Source organism: Ictidomys tridecemlineatus, chromosome 7 (genome assembly GCF_052094955.1).
Source record: "Ictidomys tridecemlineatus isolate mIctTri1 chromosome 7, mIctTri1.hap1, whole genome shotgun sequence".
Taxonomy (NCBI): Eukaryota; Metazoa; Chordata; class Mammalia; order Rodentia; family Sciuridae; genus Ictidomys; species Ictidomys tridecemlineatus.
In genome coordinates this window covers 47,765,382-47,787,906 of record NC_135483.1, presented here as the reverse complement: position 1 = coordinate 47,787,906, position 22,525 = coordinate 47,765,382, and the positions used below count along the sequence as shown (strand labels likewise).

The window sequence follows — 22,525 nt, the reverse complement described above, 5'->3', positions numbered from 1 at the left end:
CTTCCAAAAAAAATGACTTTTACCCCCAAAATGTTATTATATGATTTCCAGGTCTTCATGAACTAACCTGAAACCCAATTTTGTGCACAGATTAAGAGGTTTCAAAATTTTTCAAAATTATTCAATGTTTGCTTGAACAGTACTCATGTTGAGAATTTTTAGCACATGTCGATTTGTTACTTTATATTTTTCATTAACTTGCCAGTATTGTACTTGTTGAAGTACTGGTTGTTCTTTTGGTTGTATGTAGTACTGTTTTTCCATAATATATTTACCTTCATACTTTTTATGCTACTGCTTTTCTGTCCTAATTCTCAACCCTGGAAACTTTAATACTGAGGAAGAAATATAATTATGTTATGACAATAATAATAGCAGCTGCAATTTATTTTTTGAATGATATTATGTGCCAAACACAGTTCTGCACTGTTTGGTATGCTTTACTTCTATTAATTTGTTTAATAGCCCTTCAAAGTGAAGTAAAATGAAAAATTGAGATGGTAAGAAGTTAGGTTACATTTCTAAGTTCTCCTAATGTGGTTGTTCCTTTTAGTCCCTTGTTGAACAGCTAGACCAAGAGAGAGAGATGAGATGGAAAGCTGAACAAGCTGAAAAGAAGCTTATGGAGTATATTGATGAACTGCATAAACAAGCTAGTGAAAAGAAAGATGTTCATAGCCTGGCTCTACTTACCACAGACAGGTAAGGCCAAATATAAAAAACCTAAAGGATACCTTGTAGCATAAAGAATATTAAACTTGGAGCTGGAATACCTAAATTTAAGTTAACTACAATATGATTAAAAACAAATGTTTTTTTAAACAAGGTATCTAGTTTTCTTTTGATTAGAAGATTTAATGCTTTGTTAACTTGTTACATAATTTAGGAATTCCAGGTACATTTATTTGAGCCCTTAAACTGGCTGGGAAGTGTCAGATATATGTGTAGATACGTATTATAAGTAAACAACAAGAGACTAGAGCAGGAATTGGAAAAAATTTTTCTGTAAAAATCCCAGATTGTGTAAAGACAGGGTTTACGAATTTGTATCTGTTTCCTCAGTACTCTTTGAACTATTGTCACATGTTTGTCTTCTACAGTTGGCCTTGGTACCTGATAGCCCAAGTTTTTTTATTCCATTTTTATTTTTTCTCCTCCTTCCTTCTAGCTCCCATTTTATCTTATGATGCATTTTTTATCTTATGATTGCATTTAATACAAGTCAGTCTTATTCCATGCAATCTATGAAAATACCAGTTTTCTAAATACAGTTTTTCCCTGGTTTTCTGTAATTATTTCTAAAGTTATACCTTTCTTCAAATAGTTATAAGATACTTCTACAGACTTCCTGTTGGTTTTTATGTCTTCTTACCCTTGAAAGAATGCTAGTTTTCTAGACTCGGTTATGCCACAAATTGGGTTTAGAAGTTGCTCTTGGTTGCATTTCCTTACTGTAAAGTATAAGCTCTCATTTGAATAATATGTTGATGTACACAACTCCAAGCCTAATTTCTAGTTTCTGTTAAATATGTAACTGTTAAAGTTTTATGATACTATGTAGTAATTTCTACCCTCCTGCCCACTTCAGTGTTGTGTAAGAAAAATTATAAAACTTGATGTGTACATTATGAGAAACTCTATAATTAAGCAAGCTGTGATACATTATGCTATTACTAGTCCTTCCACCTCCCCACCACTACTACTTTTTTTTTTTTTTACTACATTAGAAAAACAGCACTCTTGCTTGAAGTAGGTATGTGAATAACCTACATTATCAGCAACAACTTTATTAGAGACTCTGTAACTGAGTCATGGACATGACAGTGGAAGAGAGGATTCATCTTTCTTTAAAATGAAGCAAAGCTTGTTCTAGGAGATGTTTTTATTTCAGTTTAATTCTTTTTGGCTTATAATTGAAATTCATTACAGATTTTGATAATAGGCTATCTTTGCTTTTAGCTATATATGAAGGAGTTTCTATTTCATTTCATATTGTGGGTATTTCTTAGTGGAATATTAGAGGAAGCTGGGTTGAGGCTTCTTACCAGATTGCATTTAATTTGGAAGGATTTGGGTATATTTCATCTTTATTCTTACATAACCTGTCGATTTTGACCATCATTCCCATATTATATATTAATTGTTCTTGAAAAAATCAATTTTTTTCTGATTCCAATTTTATCTAAACTCATGTTTGTTTGTCTGTCTGTCCTTTTGAAGTTATATCCCTGACCAATCTTGATATTCCCAGATGTGCTTTGTTAGAGATTCTGTATCCCTAGGACCCTAGGGTCTGGCATCTAAGTGCAATACTATGGAGTATTTGTTATCTTAAAAAATGAATCTTGTTGGATATAGTGGTAGCTTGCCCTGTAATCCCAGCTGCTCAAGAGGCTTAGGCAGAAGGATTCCAAGTTCCAGGCCAGCCACAGCAGCTTAGCAAGACTGTCTGAATAATAATAATAATAATAATAATAATAAAGTTTTAAAGGCTGGAGATATAGCTCACTTGTAGAACACCCCTAGGTTCAGTCCCTAGCACCACCAAAAAAGAAAGAGAGAGAGAGAGAGAGAGAATCTTATCTAGTAGGATATTTTTATTGTTCAGATCTCCTTGGTGAACAAATTTGCTTATCTAAATGCCTTCTAAAATTGCCTTGCCTGTATTTCTTAAGATTAGCCTATCCTCAGGCAGACTCATTCTGCTTCCTTAGTTTGTATTCTTAGCCCTAATAAATGGTTTTCCATCCGTATCTGGACAGCCACCAAAAGTAGAAATCTAGGAATAATTGTTTTATTTCCTTTCTCTTTCTCATATCCCACATCTAGTTGGTGTTGATATGTTCTTCATTTCTTAAAACATACTGAACTTTCTCCTCTATATCCTAAAACTGTTGCCTTAATTTATGTTTTATCTCTCACTTAGATAATTGCTTCAGACCTCCTTGTCTATAGCTTCTGTGGCCCCATCCTGTAGTCCACAGAATAATAAATTCTGGCATTCTCTCATATAACATCAAACTGGAGTTAAGAGAGTAAACAAGGAATACCTGTTTGGAGACTACTCTACTCTTTTGAAATAAAAGGAGAGATAAAAACAAAAATTGGAGAAATGACTCTAGTAAAGAAATTGATGGATATATTTCTTTAAATATGGCCTAGAAACACAATAGATAGTGGGGCAGCAGCCTAGCTCGGTAATTTCATGAAGCTGTCTTTTCCAAATACTAGACTTTTATTCCATCATGAAATATCTTCCCATAGAATGTGGATAAGGGTTGAGGCGGGGGTAAGTATCTGGCCCAGGCTGGTTAACCATAATGTGGCCCATGGCCACAGTGATATTCCTGGGTGCACATATGAACTACATTGAACTAATCAGAATCTTCCCTGTGACTCTTTGGAGTTGAGCTAGAAGAAGATAATCTTTCCATTTGGTTCTCAGATATATTGGAATGGGAGCCCAGGGATGTTTGTAGTACTTCCCTCCATACCCCCTGCCCACTTCCCCCAAATATAAAGACGCCTAACAGTTGGAACAACTGAAGACAGCCTCTAGGAAATCACATATAAAGAGTTCCAATGGAATTCATGTTCTTGGTTTCAGTGGTCCCTCAGAATAATTCTGTGCCACTCCTTCTCGAAGTTTAGCTATGTGGGTCAATAAATTCTTCCATTTTATTTTACTAGTTAAGAGTTCTTAACTATAACCAATGGGTTCTAACTGATACAAAGCAAGGATCAATATGTGGTATCCGGGGAGAATACAGAAAAGTCAAAGTTAATTTTCAGGTAGCTATTCATATATCACTTGATGCCACACAGCTTTATAAATATATCTTTTTTTTTCTGTGAGATACTGAGTTCCTTTGAAGGCACAGACTATATAACTCTTGCATGCTTTTTAAAAAGTCCATAGCTAGCCTGAATGCATGAAACACATTAGGTATTCAGTAAAGTTTTGCTGTGTAGTAGGAAAGTTTATTTAAGATAAAGTTTCACTAATTTATATAGAGCATTTTCTCTTTGGGCACAGTATTAGTGTTAGGGATAGGGGAAATATACTGTATTTCAGCCATTTTTTTTTAAACTGTAATTACATTTCGAAACATACTTCAAGTCTTTTTACTGTAGTCTTTAATATTGACTATAGTTTTTCTCATTTTCTATGTATAATGTAATTAACTGCTGCTCATAATTTCTGATTAGGCTAAAGGATATTATTTTTAGAGAGAGAAATGCCAAAGCACAACTCGAAATTATGGTTCACAAACTTCAAAATGAAATTAAAAAACTGACTATTGAATTAATAAAAACAAGAGATCAGCAGGAGGATCACATTAGACACTTAAGAACCCTGGAAAAAGCATTAGAAAAAATGGAGAGACAAAAAGGGCAGCAGCAGGCGGCACAGGTATTTCTCTTTTTTAATGTATCAGTGATGTGGATCAATTCATAACTTCTAATCTGTAATAAATTATACTATATGGTAAACCTAAAAGATATTAGGTAGTTTGCCAAAAAAATGAATTATCAATTTAAATATAGTAATCATGTAGACTTTTGAATTATGTCTAAATTAAGGCTAACTTACTTATACAAAGCAATTACAAGAAGAGGAAATACTACAAGTAATTAATTAGGCTTGTATTTTGAAGAACTAATATTTAAAAGTGGGGGGTGGGGGACTTGAAGGAATTTCATTTTCATGGTTTCTGAAAAAAAAAATTCCCATCAAAATTTGTAATGCAAATAAGCAGTAGTTAATGCCAATATATTTGATGATTGTAAGAATATACTTTGTGTGACTTGTTAATTAATAAACTTTGAAAATAAACTTAAGTCACTAGGTCTAATCATTTAAAAGGCACTTTTCTTATGGGAATTGGCATTAAAATAGAAGCATGGGAGATTGTTACCTAGGTACTGTAATTGTGTGCACTTTTCTCAGATAAGGCTTCTCCAAGAGGTGGAAATAAAGGCTGCAGCTGCTGATAGAGAAATAAACTTACTTCGAACTTCCCTTCATCAAGAAAAGGAACAAGTCCAACAACTTCATGAACTTCTGGCATTGAAAGAACAAGAACACAGGTAAATGAAAAATGTATCAGAAAAATATTGATACTTAAAAATAAAAAAAAGAAAGCTACTCCCACACACCCCCCCCACACCCTCCATATTTAGAGGCAGTGATAGATCATTGGTTAATCTGGCAATATCAGCTCATGGAAAATATCATGTTTATGTATCCATTAAAATCAGTCCTCTAGAAAGACACCAGGTTCTCTAGTATAAATAAGTTTATATCAAGACTACATAGACAAAAACTGAAGCATACATAGATGAGTTTTGTTACCCTCTGTAAAACTGTGCATATCTGGCAATGTATGGTAATATATCATTTACTAGACTTTTTGGGACTAGGCTTGATGGCTACAGAGGTGGCATTCTCTGTATTTAAAGTTATGTTATGAGTAATATGTATGGGTATAAATATGGTGTATACACACACAGACACACACACACACACACACACACACACATATATATATATATATATATATATATACTATATCCTATATTGGTAAGATGCTTGCAATTCAGACCAGCCCTTGCCATCAAAAGTATTGGCACCCATCTATGTTTTGGAATCCAAGAAAGTGCAGGAGTAGTTTATATGAAACAAATATTTAAATAGAAGTTAAAAGATAAGGAATGTCATTTAAATGGATATGTAGATTAAATGAGATAATTGAGAATATATTTTCAAATGCATAACAACTACATAATATTAAAGAGAAACAACACTATGGATCATTTTATAGATAAGGAAGTTGTAGACTGATGAAGGATGCATATTTTCCCCTAATTCATTTGATTCTATTTTTAATCTTAGAATACCATATTATATCATATCCATCTATTTGTCTCCTGGCCACTTAATTTTTACTTCTGTATTCAATGTCTGCACATCTCATTGTCTAGCCATCTTTTCCTTTATTCTACCTATCATTACTTTCACAGTAGTGCAATTTTATAGAGGCAGTAATTTTTATATAGGCTCTTCCTAGAGGAAGCCTAGCTTTGAAATCATGATGATTCTAGAGATGGACATATCCAGTAGGCACAGAAAGATGCCCAATAAGAAGTATTTACTGGCTTATCCTACCCATAGCATAAAGAACAACTTATGGAAGTATAATGAAGAGTAATTAATTTGGAGGAAAAGTGAGCTGATAATTGATATGAAATGTGATCACTTTTAAAGCACATTTCATATAATGTTAATTTAAAGGAAGTCAGTTATTAAAGTAATCCAATTCTATGTTTCAGTTCTTATATTCACTTTTTATTATTTCTAAAATTTTAATTCCAAAATATGCCAAAATTAAAATTTGTTATATTTACATATTTTTTGTCTTTGTCATTTACTGGTTTCTAAAATATTATGTGCAGATTTTGTAATTTTCCCTCAAAAATTTCTTTGCATAAATCACATGATTTTCAGTGCCTTTGCCTAATAAAAATAATGAGCAAAAGTAAAATGCAAATGACAGGATCTTATGCAACAGTGAATCATTCATATGCCTGATTCCCTTGACTTAAATCTGCTGCTGCTACAGAAGCAAGTATCTGTGTTCTGACAGATTGTTTTAGAGCCCATTGTCTCTTTCAGTTTTTATGGACTTCTTTTACCCAACTCCTCTTTCCACTCCCTCATTTATGATAAAATCATAGTGCTTGGAAGTGCTAATTCTTTTTAAGCATTATCTTTTTTATTTTATTTGTTTTAATTATTTACACATAACAATACAATGATCTTGACATATCATACATTAGAATCAGATGGGGTATATAATTTCTCATTTTTTTGAGTGTACAGGTTGCAGAATCAGACTTAAAACACAAATATGCATTTGTAAAATTAAAAATGTAAGTGCTATGTTATATAGGATGAGTGTTCTTAATGTAAAATTCTAAAATCCAAAAGGGATTTAGATCATTTTGGATTTCATATTTTTAGATTAGGAATTCTAAACTAGTAAAGTCTGAAAATACTCCAAATTGTGAAATACTTTGGTACCAGCATGCCCAATAAAGTATACTTTGTGCATCCTTCAGAAAACTGTTTATACATCCTTAAATATCCATAGCAATCCAGTCTATGATGCCTTATTGCAGTATCTACCCAGAAGAGATAACAAGGTGAGTTAATTCATTTTGATATATTTTCTAGTCAGTCCTGAATGCATTCAGAGAAAAAAATAATGATAATTTATGGGTAAAATAGTTACTTATCTATATGAACAAATGAGCTACACACATTTGCCAACATTTTTTTTTATATATTATAAGGTACAATGGGGGCCTACTCATCCAACATATTCTGACAATTTTTTACTGAAGATGGTCTGACCCTAAGGCAATAAAAAATAAGCCCAAGTAACTGATACTTTTATTTTCATTCAAAAATTGTAACATTCCCATGTAATTATTTATGTATATATATATATAAGCAAACATGTATACACACTTAGATGTATATATGTGTATGCAAAGGCATGCATATACAAATGCATATATAAATATGTTATATACATACACATATATTATCCATATATTGTATTCACGCAAAATAAATATGAAAATAAAGTCTTCAAATTTGTAATTACTACATCTATTCACTGTAAGAGACATAGCAATTAGTCTCTCAGGAGCATAATACTGCTGTACTCCATCCCCATCTTTCCATGTCTCTTTGCCCCCACTGCTGCCTCCCTGCCCCCACATGTTCTTGGCCACCGGCCACTATCTCCTCTCCAGCCTCCATGGGCTGCAGCCCAGCTGCCCTGCCTGACCAGCCTCCCTGGCCCCCACTCCGCAGTTCTGAGTTGGCCTCGCTCCCGCCCCCTCTATCCAGTCCTCTGATCTGCTGTAGACTCAGATTGGGTGCCCAGCTCAGGCCCTGGAGGCTGAAAACAGGTGGCAGCCCTTCAGCCCAGGTAGAGGAGCCCCTATCCCAGGGCATAAGGGTGGGTCGCCTTCCCAGGTATATGCCTCCATGCAAGGTTGGGACTGAGAGTCAACACCCTCCACCTCCTCCCCGGCACCCCATGTCTCCCCACCAAAAAAAAAATCCTCTAGCAAGAACTGGTAGCTAAAATACAAATTGGTGATTTTACAGTCTGCATTTGAGGAAAGGCTTTGTAACAGTAAAGCTTGTTTTATATTTCTCCAAACTAAACAAAAGTTCACATATATAAAGAGAGCTATTTAATTGACTTCCAAGTAACTTCTTGTTAAATTAATCAGTATTTATTTTTCTGACACAAGGGTCTGTGAATTTTTTCTGTGAAGGGCCACATAGAAAATAATTCAATGTATGTATGTATGCCTCTAATCCCAGCAGCTAGGGAGGCTGAGTCAGTAGGACTGTAAGTTCAAAGCCAGCCTCAGCAACTTACCAAGGCCTTGACTCAAAAACAAAATAAGTAAAAAGGGCTGGGGATGTGGCTCAGTGGTTAAGTGTCCCTTGGTTCAATCCCTGGTACCAAAAAAAGGAGGAAATAATTCAGACTTTAGTGGCTCCTCACAAGTCCCTGTTGGGTGCCAATTGTCACGTTCCTCTTGACTGAAACACTCAGGGTCACTCCAGGGGAACTGGGCTGCATGAAATAACCACACAGAAACAAATACCTTTTCTTTGAGTTTGGGTCCTCCTTCGACTTTAGGGGTTCATGGAAAGAGAGAGAGTGAGCGAGCACATGCTGAACCCTTTTATTGAGGGAAGCCATTCAGATGAGGCAAGGGGTCAGGTTTCAGGGGGTTGAGTTTAGCTTCATGATGTCTGCTGTCAGCCAGTTGACTGACATCTAGGAAGGCCACACCCAAAGGCAGAGCAAGAGAAAGGGACACACAAATGGAATTGCCATGGGGCATTCTATCCCAACGGGGCAAAGGGGTAGTATTACAAAGGAATAGGTGAGTGTAGTTAAACTCCTTGGGTGACACGCCTACATCTGAAGACATACCCTCAAGCTTTCTGGGCCGAGGCAATGTCCAGGCCACTACAAGATGTAGTGACTGGTCAAAGCCTCTCCGCTCTAGGATGGAAGGCAAGAATCATTCAGAGTGGCTCCCCACAGACTTTGCCTCACATTCTTGACTTTGTCTTTTTTGCATAGTAGCCATTGACAATAATAAAACAAATGAATGTAGCTGTGGTCTAATAAGAGTTTATTTACAAAGAAAGGGGCAGCAGACCAGATTTGGTCCATGGGGTGTAGCTTCCCAATCCTTGCTATATAGAACACATAATAATTTGAACATTTCCCTCTAGTCCTTACTTGAGTGTCCTACCAGTTGAATTTTGTCATTCCTAAACCTATTTGTTGGTGGTGGGTTTTTTGGGGGGTCAGGGAGCACAGTTCTAATTAGTTATACATGACAGTAGGATGCATTTTGACACCTCATAAATAAATGGAGTATAACCTCTCATTCTGGTTGTATATGCTTTAGATTTATACCGGTTGTGTAACCATATGCACATAGGGTAATAACGTCTAGTTCATTCCACCATCCTTCCCATTCCCTTCACTCCCCTCTAATCCAGAGTACTTCTATTCTTCCCTACCTCTCCCCGCTTATTGTGAATTAGCATCCGCATATCAGAGAAAACATTTGGCTTTTGGTTCTTTGGGATTAGCTTATTTCACTTAGCATGATATTCTCCAGTTCCATCCATTTACTGGCAAATGACATAATTTCATTCTTCTATAAGGCTGAGTAATATTCCCTTCTACATATATACCACAATTTCTTTATCCATTCATCTGTTGAAGGGCACCTAAGTTGGTTCCGTAGTTTAGCTATTGTGAGTTGAGTTGCTATAAACATACTACTGCATCACAGTAGTATGCTGGTTTTAAGTCCTTTTGGGTATAAACTAAGGAGTGGGACAGGTGGGTGAAATAGTGGTTTCATTCCAAGTTTTCTGAGGAATCGCCATACTATCCGTAATGGTTACATCAATTTGCAGTCCCACCAGCAATGTATGATGTACCTTTTCCCCCACAACCTCACCAACATTTATTATTACTTGTATTCTTGATAATTACCTTTCTGACTAGAGTGGGATGAAATCTTAGAGTAGTTTTGATTTGCATTTATTTGTTGATCAATTGTATTTCTTCTGTGAAGTGACTATTCAGATCCTTAGCCCAGTTATTTGTTTTTTTGAGTTCTTTATCCTGAAGATTAATGCTCTATTTGAGGCGCATATGGTAAAGATTTTCTCCCTTTCTATAGACTCTCTCTTCTTTCTTTTGCTGTGAAGAATCTTTTTATTTTGATTCCATCCCATTTGTTGATTTATTTGAATGGAATCAAATCAAGAACCTGTTTTACTTTTGTACTTATAAACTTTTAATGCTTTAAGTAAACTTTGATACTCTAGGGAAAATTGTCATCATGAGTATGGAAGAGACAGTTAAAAAAAAATGGGGGAGACTTATCACAGAAAGCTAGAATTCTGTAGTTTTCTTTACAGATGTTCTTAAATTTTCCATTCTTGTCTTTAAAAGCCAAAATTGAAAACAGTGGATTTTGTGTTAAGGTTTGATTTATGCAGAAAATAGTTGAGAATTCTACAGAATGAACTTATATTTTAAAATATAGCGCTAGAGCCAGGCACAGTGGTGCATGCCTATAGTCTCAGCACTTGGGACGATCACTTGAGCCCAAGAATTCAAGACCAGCTTGTGCAATATAATGAGACCCTTGCTTACCCTGCACGGTGTGCATACAGGTAATCCCAGCACCTCAGGAGGCTGAGACAGGAGGATCACAAGTTCAAAGCCAGCCTAAGCAACTTAGCAAGGCCCTAACCAGCTCAATGAGATCCTGTCTCTAAATAAAATACAAAATAGGGCTGGGATTGTGGCTCAGTGGCCAAGTTCCCTTGCGTTCAATACCCGGTACCAAAAAAATAATAACCCAAATCAAAAGATTTGTAAATATTTTGAAACTTTAACTGACATTTTATTTTAATCTAGTACAAATCAAACTGCATTTAAAATCCAAATGCCGAATTTTCTCTCTGGTATGTGGATGCTAACCCAAAAAAGAGTAGGGTGGGGAAGGGAAAAATAGAATTCCACTGGATTAGATGAAGGGAAGGGAGTGGAGAGGGGAATATGGAAGGAAAGAATTAATCGGACATAACTTTCCTAGCCTTGTATTTGAATAGACAACCAGGGTAACTCCACATCATGTACAACCACAAGAATAGGATCCTAAATAGTATAAATTATACTCTGTATATGTGTAATTTGCCAAAATACATTTTACTGTCATATATAACTGAAAATAACAAAAAGGAAAAACCAAAGTAGAAGATACAGTACAGAAGCGAATACACCTAAAGAATTTCAGAAGCCATAGAATGAAGGAACTATTTCAATGAAGTTAAGATTTGACATACTCGGGTTGGGGTTGTAGCTCAGTGGTAGAGAGCTTGCCTTGCATGCATGAGGCACTGAGTTCGATCCTCAGCACCGCATAAAAATAAATAAATAAAGATATTGTTTCCATCTACAACTAAAAAAAAATTTTAAAAAGATATGACATACTCCTGTTATCCCCTTCACTGAATATACTTATAAGCTTTATGTATTTTTTCTGTACCTACCTGTACCCAATTTCTGTTTTTGAAAGTGAGGATCTGATCTTAACATTATATAATATAGAACATTAAGACCTATTTAAGGACCTTTACAATATTTCTTTTTAAGGGAACAGCATCCTTTGATTTGTATTTGTTTTTCATTCCAGGAAAGAACTTGAAACAAGGGAGTTTTTCAGTGATGCCGAGTTCCAGGATGCCTTAGCTAAAGAAATAGCCAAAGAAGAGAGAAAACATGAACAAGAAATTAAAGAATACCATGATAAAGTTGGTATATTAAACCAGCAATATTTGGATTTAGAAAATGAATTCCGTATTGCTTTAACTGTTGAAGCCAGAAGATTTAAAGAGGTAACAATTGGTATCTAGCTCTTTATTGAAAATACAATCAACAAAATATTGTTTGATAAGAAGACTACATTTTAGAATCCTGGCTCTATGTGCATGCTGGCTTTAGGCTCTTAAATAAATTACATAAATTCTTAGAACCTTCTCACATAAATAACAGCTAGACTTAATGAGATTAGAAAAACTTATTAAGATAATAAATAGTGAAGTAAAGATAGCAGGGGATTGGGAATAGGAATGGGAAAATCTGAATTTTCCTCTACCCCTGTAGAGCAGGGGTTGACAAAACTAAAACCCCTGGGCAGAATATGGCCCACTGCCTCTTTTTTTTCTTCTTCTTAATAAAATTTTATTGGAAAGGAGCCATGCTCATTTGGTTTAATATTATCTGTGGCCACTATCTGGCCCTTTACAGAAAAATTTGGCAACCCCTGCTATAAAGGAACAATCTCATTCCTAAGGTAATCCCACCAATTATATGCTAAATCCTATTTCCTCTTGCCTGCTGAAGAGTATGGCTTCAGCAAATCTTCCTTCTCTCTCTCACACACACACATCAGCAGTTTTTCCTTCTCTGTTAGACTATTCCCTTCAGCACATACACATTCTATGATTTTTCTTTAAGAAAACTCTTGATCCCGTTTGGCTACCACTGTGTTTCTGTACTTAGATTTATAACAGAACTTCTTAAATATGTGTTTTTGCTCACGCCAATTTTTCTGCTTCTCTTCCTTCTCACCTACTTTTGTAAGAGTTTTAGTCCTACTGCTGTACTGGCATTGCTGTAGTCAAAGCCATTAGCAACATCCACACTGAAATTCATCTATTTAATCCTCATTTGATTTGACCTAAGAGCAATATTGGCAGAGTTGATTTCTCCCCCCTTCTCCAGATTCTTTCTTCATTTGGTTACCAGCACACCACATCTCTTGGGTTTCTTGGCTTTCTATTATTTCTCAAACTCTTTTTAATCTCTTTTGTTAATTTCTCTATTGTTTCCAAAATTTCATTAGAAATGCCCAAGTTTCAATCCTTAACCCTGCTTTTCTAGACACACTCAGACTCTTGGTAACTCCTCCAGCATCATTTCTTGTATCTCCAAACTAGATCTTTGGCCTGCATTTCAAACTCATAGGTGTAACCACCTATTTAAAATCTCTACTGACTTTTTCTCAAACCTTCTTCAACACTTGTTCTATCTTAATAACATCTCCATCCTTCTAAGGGTTTAGGTCAGAAATTAGAATCATCATTGATTGACTCCTCTTTGACACTCCATATCCCATCACCACTAAGAAATTCTGTCACCATTATGTTGAAAATACATAGTCTTTTCTTACCACCTGTTAATGCCAACCTAGTGTGAGTCACATATCTTTCACCTGTATCATTTTAAAGGCTTTTTAATTGATCTTTCTGCTTCTATCCGTATCCCTCCTTTCTGTTTACGCTGATCACAGCAGCTGCAATGTTCTATTAAAATGTAAGTTAGATCATGATTCCTCTTCTCAAAGACCTCTATTGTACCTCCATTTCATTCAGAGTAGTTCATACTTCTTTATAATTTAACTCTCTGATTTCATATCCTACCATCTTTTTCTTCATCCATGCCACTCCAGTGACATCAGCCTTCATGCTGTTCCTCCAGCATTGCAGGCACATTCCTGCCTAGAACACCTTCTACACATATTTGCATAGTTCTCTTGTTTACCTCCTTCCAAGTCATTGATGCAGTATTACCTTCTCAATGATTATGCCATTTAAAATTGAACCTGCCTCTCCAACATTTCACATCCCTTTAGCTTTCACCCAAGCACATGTCATTGAACAAGCTTATTATTATACTGTTAGTCCCTACCCACTAGAATGTAACCTTTACAGAGGCAGGGATGTTAGTCCATTGTATTCATTGATATGTTCCAGTGCCTAGAACAATGACTGGCACACAACAGGCTGGCCCTCAGTAAATAGTTCTCAAATTAATGAATTCTGGTTGTAGATCCACTAATTCCTTGGGTCTTAGTTTTATCATGTGGCAATTAGTAAATTGAAACAAATTATCTTTGAATTTTATTCTTTTTCTAAAACTCTGATTCTAAAAATGAAACATGGAAGCTGTTTACAGAAGCAAATATTTTTTAATTATTTGGAGAACTGCCATTTATATAAAATGCAATTTTGAAATATAGGTTAAAGATGGTTTTGAAAATGTTGCAACTGAGTTAGCCAAGAGCAAACATGCTCTTATTTGGGCTCAACGGAAAGAAAATGAGTCTTCCTCTTTAATTAAAGATCTGACCTGTATGGTGAAGGAACAAAAAACAAAACTCGCAGAAGTTTCCAAATTAAAACAGGAAACAGCAGCAAATTTACAGGTAAGACTTCATAACATTATAATTCCCTTCAATTTTTTATATCATTTTTTTCAACCGTGTTATGATTTTAGAAAGTACACAGAATGAACCTTTCTTTCTTTTTTTTTTTTTTTTTTGGTACTAGGTATCCTTAACCACTGAGCCCACATCTCTAGCCCTTTATATTTTTTATTTTGAGACCAGGTCTTGCTGAGTTGCTGAGGCTTACTTTGAACTTGCAATCCTCCTTCTCAGCCTTCCAAATCACTGGGATTTTTGGCATGCGCCATTGCACCTAGCCTTAAAATGAATTTTTAAATGATAGCAATTATATATTGTGATGTGTATGAAAAAAAGTATGACTAAGGAGATTAGACTTATGATTTCATATACTGTATTGCTTAGCTTAAAATATATATGTAAAATAACTGAATTAATTTTAAGAAATATGCTTAATGGGTCCTCATTTGTACAGGTGATACAACAAAAATTAGAATGGTAATGTTCAAATAGTTGAAGTTTGGGAAACACCACTTGCATTTCTGATACTAATATGGTAATGGTAGTGGTGGTGGTACTTTTTAGATATACTTAACCATAACTGTTCCAAGATAACTCAATTTGGGGGAAATAACTTTTAGAATATTGTTTAAAATGCATCATAAGAAATTTTGAATATTACAAGTATAGTTTCTCCATAATTTTAGAATTAAATTCAGAGTGTTAAAAGAAGCAGTCTCTTAAAGTTTGACTTTGTATTTCATGGTTGATATTTATCTTTAGCTAATAAAACAAACTTCTTATATATAATTTGGCAACATTTGGTTGTATTTGCTTAAATAATGTTTTTTTCTTTGTAAAATGCAAAAAAATAAGCACTTAAAATAATCACTTTTTTTTAAATTTGGTGGTAAACAGAATCAAATCAACACTCTTGAAATTTTGATTGAAGATGACAAGCAGAAGAGTATTCAAATAGAACTTCTCAAGCACGAAAAAGTCCAGCTTATATCTGAGCTAGCAGCCAAGGAATCACTTATTTATGGTTTAAGGACAGAAAGAAAAGTATGGGGACATGAGCTGGCACAACAGGGTAAAATTCTCAAATTTTCAGAGGGAAAATAGTCAATATCTGAGTATTGGAGAGAAAAGACTGTAACGACCTTGAGATACCAGGAAAAAGGATGGCATTTTATCATGAACATATAATGTTTTTATGCTTGTGTACATTTTGTAATTTTTAAATCAGAATAAAATATCTGTCCTGAAGTATTTATCATTTATCATGGTAAAAACTTCAAAATGCTTTTAGCTCTGATATTTTTTATTGTTTTCTTCCAATATGATTTGGTCATTTTTCCTGAACCACATGTGCTTTTAAAAATAATTACTGTAGGCTGGGGTTGTGGCTCAGAGGTAGAGCGCTCGTCTAGCATGTGTGAGGTCCTGGGTTCAATCCTCAGCACCACAAAAAAATAAAATAAAGGTGTTGTGTCCACCAAAACTAAAATAAATAAATAAATATTATAAAATAATTTAAAAATTATTATATGATGATTTTAAATTATTTGTATAGTATGCAATTTTTTTATTCAGATGTTTGTAACAATCATACTATTGGCATGCGGAAATATAAAATAGTGTATGATAGAAGACCACTTTAGGTTTAGGTAAATCCTCAATCTCATTCCTTTTCCTGTTACTATAAGACAAGAGATAACATGCTGTTTTATGGTATTTATAGATACCTTTAAAATTATGAACAGTTAGATATTGGTCTTAATGGAGCCATTCGCCATTTATCTACTCCCTTTAGGAATTTTTAGTATTACTAGGCTTGTTTGAATGCAAGGACATGAATGAAGTAGTACACGTCTAAGTTACTTGTCCTCGATTTTATTCATGATTTTAGGTTTGTAAACAGCGTAAGTGTTTAGAAGGCTTTTTGTTCACTTCCCCTTTCCCCTTCATGTTATATTATTGTATGCTTTGTGTTTTTGTTTAATTTTTCTTTTTATTTACTATATATTCTACATTGTTAAATAAGATTTTCATAAAATAAAAAGCTTCCAAGGCATGTTACCATTTCTAACTGATGATGTTTGTTTTTAAGGATCCACTCTAGCCCAGAATCGTGGAAAATTAGAGGCTCAAATTGAAAGTTTAACTAGAGAGAATGAATCTCTAAGAAAGGGAAATGAAAGGGATATTGATGCATTAAGAATAAAGTGCAAAATCATCGAAGACCAAACTGAAACCATTACAAAATTAAAAGATGTAAGTTTGACATTTTAGTTTTGAAAAACAGCAAATGGCGGGTTTGAAAATCTGTGGATCATAGCATCCATTCACAAAATAATTTGTCTCAATGATTCCCAACTGTTGTAGAATATAAAACAAATGTCATGTATTTCCTTTATAATATTTGCCCTTTTGTTCTTAAAAGTGCTACCTGATGTTTGTTAACTTGAATTTTAAAGAAAATTCTGTATGGCCTTTAAAGAAACTGGAAATAGTGTTGTAAAATGTTAGGAGTCATAAAAAATTAACATGTTTAAAATAGCCTTTTAAATGGTAATATAAGCCATATCTTGTCAGAATATGAAACATTGAATTGAAGATTGGTAAAATGAAGTGCAGATTTTTTTTTTCTTAAAGAGTGTACAAGAAAAAGATGAGCAAATCAGAGCATTAAAAGAAAAAATCACGGAAGTAGAAAAATCTGCTCAAGAACAACTTGATGAAAAATGTGCACAGCTGGATAGTATAATTGAGAAATTGGAAAGACACAATGAAAGAAAGGAAAAACTAAAACAACAGTTGAAAACAAAGGAATTAGAACTTGAAGAAATTAGAAAAGCTTACAGGTATTATACAGTGTTTCTCACAGAAAAAAAAAAAAGTGGCTTCATAATTTCATATACCTAACTTACTTTTTTAATTTACTTCTCATATTAGTTCACTTAACCAGAAATGGCATGATAAAGGAGAACTTTTATGTCACCTTGAAACGCAAGTAAAAGAAGCAAAAGTAAAATTTGAAAACAAGGAAAAGAAACTTAAAGCTGAAAGAGACAAAAGTATTGAACTACAAAAGTAAGCATTAAGTCCTACAGGATGTGGGGTCTCTTTAAACATAAATACTGAATTGAGATGAATAAAATGTGTACGACTCAAAGAGGAAATAAAATTTTACCTTGTATATAAATGGAGTTCTAAAATTTGTAAACTTGAAGTTTCTTTAGACAATGTTATTATATAGTTTAATGATCAGTTCTTGTATCAAAATATAAAGTGGTATCAATAACACAGCATATGGAAACCCCTCTCCCCCCAAAAAAAAACACTTGTATACACACCCTCCACATACACACATATATACATAGGGTTTTTCTCACTTTTTTTAAGAGATGCAATGAAAAAGCTTCATTGTCTGGATGATGCCTTTAAGAAACAAGTCGATGCAATTGTTGAAGCTCATCAAGCTGAAATAATACAACTGGAAACTGAAAAGCAGAAATGTATTGATTCTGCAAATTTAAAGGTACTGTAAGTAAAATTCACTATGATAATCAGTATTAAATAGTTATCGCTAAATAAATTAGATCTTTGGAAATTACAAAGGGAAAAGGCAGCATGATTTTATGAACTAATAGATAGGGTGTTACCAAAAACTGTCATGATACCAGGTTTGGTAATACTTTGATAAGTTGTGGGACATAATTCTAATGAAATCAACTTTTTAAAAAAATTTATATATATGGTTTCAGTTGTTGATGGACCTTTATTTTATTTATTTATATGCAGTGTTGAGAATCGAACCTAGTGTCTCACACATGCTAGGCAAATGCTTTACCACTGAGCTATAGCCCCAGCCTCCAAAATTGTAGATTTGATCCTTGTGTGTACCTGATCCATGATCCCTGGATGAAAATTTTCATCTCTCTAACCAATCAATTCCTTTGTCTATACTAGGTGAGGAGAGAACTTTGAAAAAAATTCTCAAAAAGTACTTTATTTATTATAGTTCAAAACTTATCAGCCTTATCATCTTGAAGGTTGATAAAAGAATAAGTTTCAGGTGATGCTAAATCAAAAGCAAACATTAGAAGCACCTTTGAAGGTTTTAATACTACTCATTCATGAGCTTTCCCTCAAGATTTTTATACCTTGACTTGAGGCTCAGGTAATTTTAAAATCCCACAGCTGATTCTGGTATGACCCCTGTGCAAGATCCAATAGAGTCAACTTTGAATCTCCATTTGTCCTTAATTTTGAGTGGTAATAAGAAACTAAATTGTTTGGATGGCTCACACCTGCTGAGGCAGGAGAATCACAAGTTCAAGGCTAGCTTCAACTTATTGAGGCCCTAAGTGACTTAGTGAGATCCTGTCTCTAAATAAAATTTTAAAAGTACTGGGGATGTGGCTTAGTGGTTAAGTGCCCCTGAGTTCAATCCTCAAAACAAAGAGAGAAACTAAGGTGTCCAAGACTAGAAATTTTAAAATGAGCAACTGGAAAAGAAGTAACAGAAGGCAAAGTAATGCTCTATCTAGGATATAATTTAAAGTTGTGGCTTCAAGCAAAATAACCTCAGAACTCCATGCAAACAGAAAGAGATCTTTGGAAGTAATCACAATGAATAAAAATAACTACAAAATTCAGTTATTTCAAATTGACAGATATTTCAGGTCTTAATTATTTAACATCTACCAAGTATTAAGCTAGAGTATGTCGGGTAATTCTGAATAAACATATAAGATTAGGGCCTTAACTTAAAGGAAAATACTGAGTCCAGTGTTGGACCTTCAGCCAGTAAGGTCAGTAGCATTAAAGGAAGGAATTCATTTTAAAAAAGGGGTTGGAGAAACAGAACCACAGCTTAAATATAATAAGTATGGGGCCGGCGGGGCGGGAGGTAGGCAGGTGGTATTCAGAATCACATAGAGCTGACAGTTAAAAACCATGGAAAAGAGATTAGGAAATGTATATTGGGGTTAGGAAAAATAGAAAAGGATGGTCATATTGGTGTATCAAGAATGTTATAGAAGAATGTTTCAAGCAGAAGTTAACAGTGTCAGATACAGAGGACCTAGGGAAATGTAAGTTAGGAATAAATTATAAGATGATCTCTTAAAAATGATAATATGGAACCATCAATAGCACTTTCAGAAATGCAGTAGGGTCTACATTAAAAAGGTTTCTTTGGGGAGGAAGGTTATTTCAAGGTTTTAAAAATTTTAAAGGTTTTGAAGATCTATGAGGAAATGTTTTTTAAGTTGAACATAAGACTGAACATATATAGGCCACACATGATAATAGAAGGAATAAGTCAGAAAACTCTGCCCCCACTGTGATACATAGAGACTGTACAACCTTAAAGAAATTCTCTATGCTCCAAAATAGAGTTTAAATATATTACCATGTCTTTTCCTCAAGGACTTTATGAGAACTAAATCAATATATATGAAAGTACTTTTTATACTGTACAAACATTGTATTTTCCCTAATAACATTTGAATAAGTTATATTTTACTAATCTTATTAAATGAATCACAAATTACAAAATACATAACAATAAGTTGTTGACTTTTTTCTTTCAGAATGCATTTAACGTACGTTTTCTTTAGGAAATTAAAAAAAGTAAAGTTTACATGTTGATTTAGGTGCATCAAGTTGAAGAAGAAATGCGTGAACTTCTGGAAGAAACATGCAAGAACAAAAAAGCAATGGAAGAAAAAATTAAGCAACTTGCTTGTGCTCTAAATGAAATTCAACAAGATATGTGATGGTTGGTTCTGAGAACGAATTTAATTGAAATGGACCGGTAGACCTATTGTAAAAATGATTAAATATTGTAACAGTAGTAACTGCTATGACTTTGAAATGACTCTTTCTACACATTTCATTTTGAATATATTTTAAAAAGACTTTTGATCAAATATTAATTGTATATGTAGGTTTTTATAATAAATTGTTGATAATTATGTGTATTAGAAAACCTATTATGATAACTAGACTTACAACACTTTGTTGTTTCTGTGCTATACATTGTTTGGTAATTACATGTTTGCCTACAGATTTGTAAATGAAGATTAGTATTTTGACTATATGAGGGAAAATATTTTAATCATTGTTGTTAACATTCTGTGTTAATGAAGAATTAATTATATTTATTGGTTATCCTTTAGTTGATGTAGCTCCATTCTTTTAAAATGCTTATAAGATGTAGCCAAGAAATATTTGAAATTTGTATGATAAAAGATGTGGCATTCTTAAAGCATATGTAGCCATCTCCACATCACACCTACTACCACTATTTATAATGCATATGACTTTTCATTAAAGATTGCATTTAAGGTTTTATTAATATTGTCTGTTCCAGAAGAAGAGCACTACTGTTCCATGCTCATTCTCCATTTTAGTCACTGTATATGAAGAGAGTTTTGATTTTGCAACTGGAAACACTCAGATCATTAATTGTTATTTTATTCTTGTCACCTCTTAATGCTGTGTATGCAGAATGAAATCCTGAGTGCTATGCCCTTATATTTCTGAAAGGAAACAAAATATAATGCCACATTTTTAAAACTAATATGAATAGTAAACTCAGTTTGAAAAAATAAATGAAATAGAAAAAAATCAAATGCTTCTTAAGGAGACAGTCCCATTTCATTATAGGTAAGCTTTATATTAAAATCTGAAACAACAGAAGACAGACCAGTACAAATAATGAGAGTCTAAGACAGGAGATTTAAAAAAAAAAAAAAAAAAACTGTTGGGAAAATCTTGAAAAGAGCAAACTGATTCATCTGAAAGAGGATCAACAGTAACAGCTGACATCAAAAATAATGCAGGCTAGAAGGCAGAATCATGTATTTGATGTGGTGGAAGAAACGGAACTATCAACCCAAACTTCAAAATAAATGCCAAATGAAAACATGCCTAGATTCTAATTAACACCTAGAAAATAACATTGCTAGCCAACTTTCTTTAAGAGAATTTAGCCTAAAGAAAACCCAAAAGGCTGAAAGGAAGTTATACAAGACAATAACAAATCCACTGAAAGACTTGAGGATTATAAAAATGAATAATTTTTATGTAAAGACTAATTAGATGACATGTAAAGTGGTTTGTAACAAAATAGTTTAAATTTGGGGTAAGGAAATTAAAAATTATATGGTTATTGTATTTTTTCAGATTATATGATATTATGCTAAAGATGACTTGTAATGCATATTGTAATTACTTGGGTAGTGGCTGAGGAAGCCACAAAAATACAGTTAAAAAATCACATCCCCTTCTGGAATGTGAACACAAGAAGCTTTGCAGACCTGCTTCCCAGCAAAACAGCCATATCTACAGAAAAATAAAACAACCACTTAAAATTGTCCTAATGGCATACAACAAAACAAAAATTTGAATCATTACAAACAAGGCCTAAAATTCAAGAAATTTAAAATATACAGAATAGTCAAAATAACCTTTAAAGAAGAAGAAAGTTGGAGCACTCACTCTTCCTGATTTTAAAACAACTGGAAAACTAATAAACCGTATGTTGCTGATCTAGGGATAGACATGTAGATGAATGGAATAGAATTGAAAGATCAGAGATAATCCCTCACATTTATGATTAATTGAATTTTGACAAGGGTAATAGAAAATTTAATAGTGGCTAACATAAATGCCACTGAGAATATCAGATATTTCACATACAAGAGAATGAATTGAAACCTTACCTTATAACATAAATATCACCTCACAATGGACCAAAGACCAACATATGAGGTAAAACTCTTAGAAGAAAACAGGTGTAAATATTATGACTGTATTAAGCAATTATTTCCTAGTTTTTTACAACAAAAGCCCAAGCAACCAAAGAAAAACATGTATGAATTTCATGAAAATTTTAAAGACTTGTGCTTCTAAAAATACTATCTACAAGCAAAAAAAAAAAAATAACCTACAGGGTATTAAATTGTGAATCATGTTTGACAAGGTACCTATCTCTAGAACTTTTAAAGAACTCTTACTGAAGAGTAAACGATAAACAGCCCCATTAAACCAATCAAAGTTTACAGAATTTGAAAAAAAAAATCTGAAACTTAACAGAATCTCAAGGGATCCCAAATAGCAAAAG

General features: G+C 33.7%; 1 protein-coding gene across 5 annotated transcripts in view; it reads left to right on the top strand.

Annotated features, from left to right (window-relative positions):
• The window catches only part of Lrrcc1 (leucine rich repeat and coiled-coil centrosomal protein 1), a 35,117-nt gene extending 14,362 nt beyond the window's left edge, over positions 1–20,755 (top strand). For all 5 annotated transcript variants that reach the window (XM_021728644.3, XM_005328620.4, XM_078016951.1 and 2 more), the window contains 11 exons: positions 554–702; positions 4,210–4,414; positions 4,952–5,091; positions 11,833–12,034; positions 14,221–14,406; positions 15,304–15,478; positions 16,499–16,662; positions 17,044–17,252; positions 17,344–17,481; positions 17,794–17,929; positions 20,052–20,755. In XM_021728644.3, coding sequence (XP_021584319.1) covers positions 554–702; positions 4,210–4,414; positions 4,952–5,091; positions 11,833–12,034; positions 14,221–14,406; positions 15,304–15,478; positions 16,499–16,662; positions 17,044–17,252; positions 17,344–17,481; positions 17,794–17,929; positions 20,052–20,174 — 1,827 coding nt within the window. In that variant the 3' untranslated portion in view covers positions 20,175–20,755. The remainder of the gene's footprint in view (positions 1–553; positions 703–4,209; positions 4,415–4,951; positions 5,092–11,832; positions 12,035–14,220; positions 14,407–15,303; positions 15,479–16,498; positions 16,663–17,043; positions 17,253–17,343; positions 17,482–17,793; positions 17,930–20,051) is intronic.
• The last annotated feature ends 1,770 nt before the right edge of the window (positions 20,756–22,525 follow it).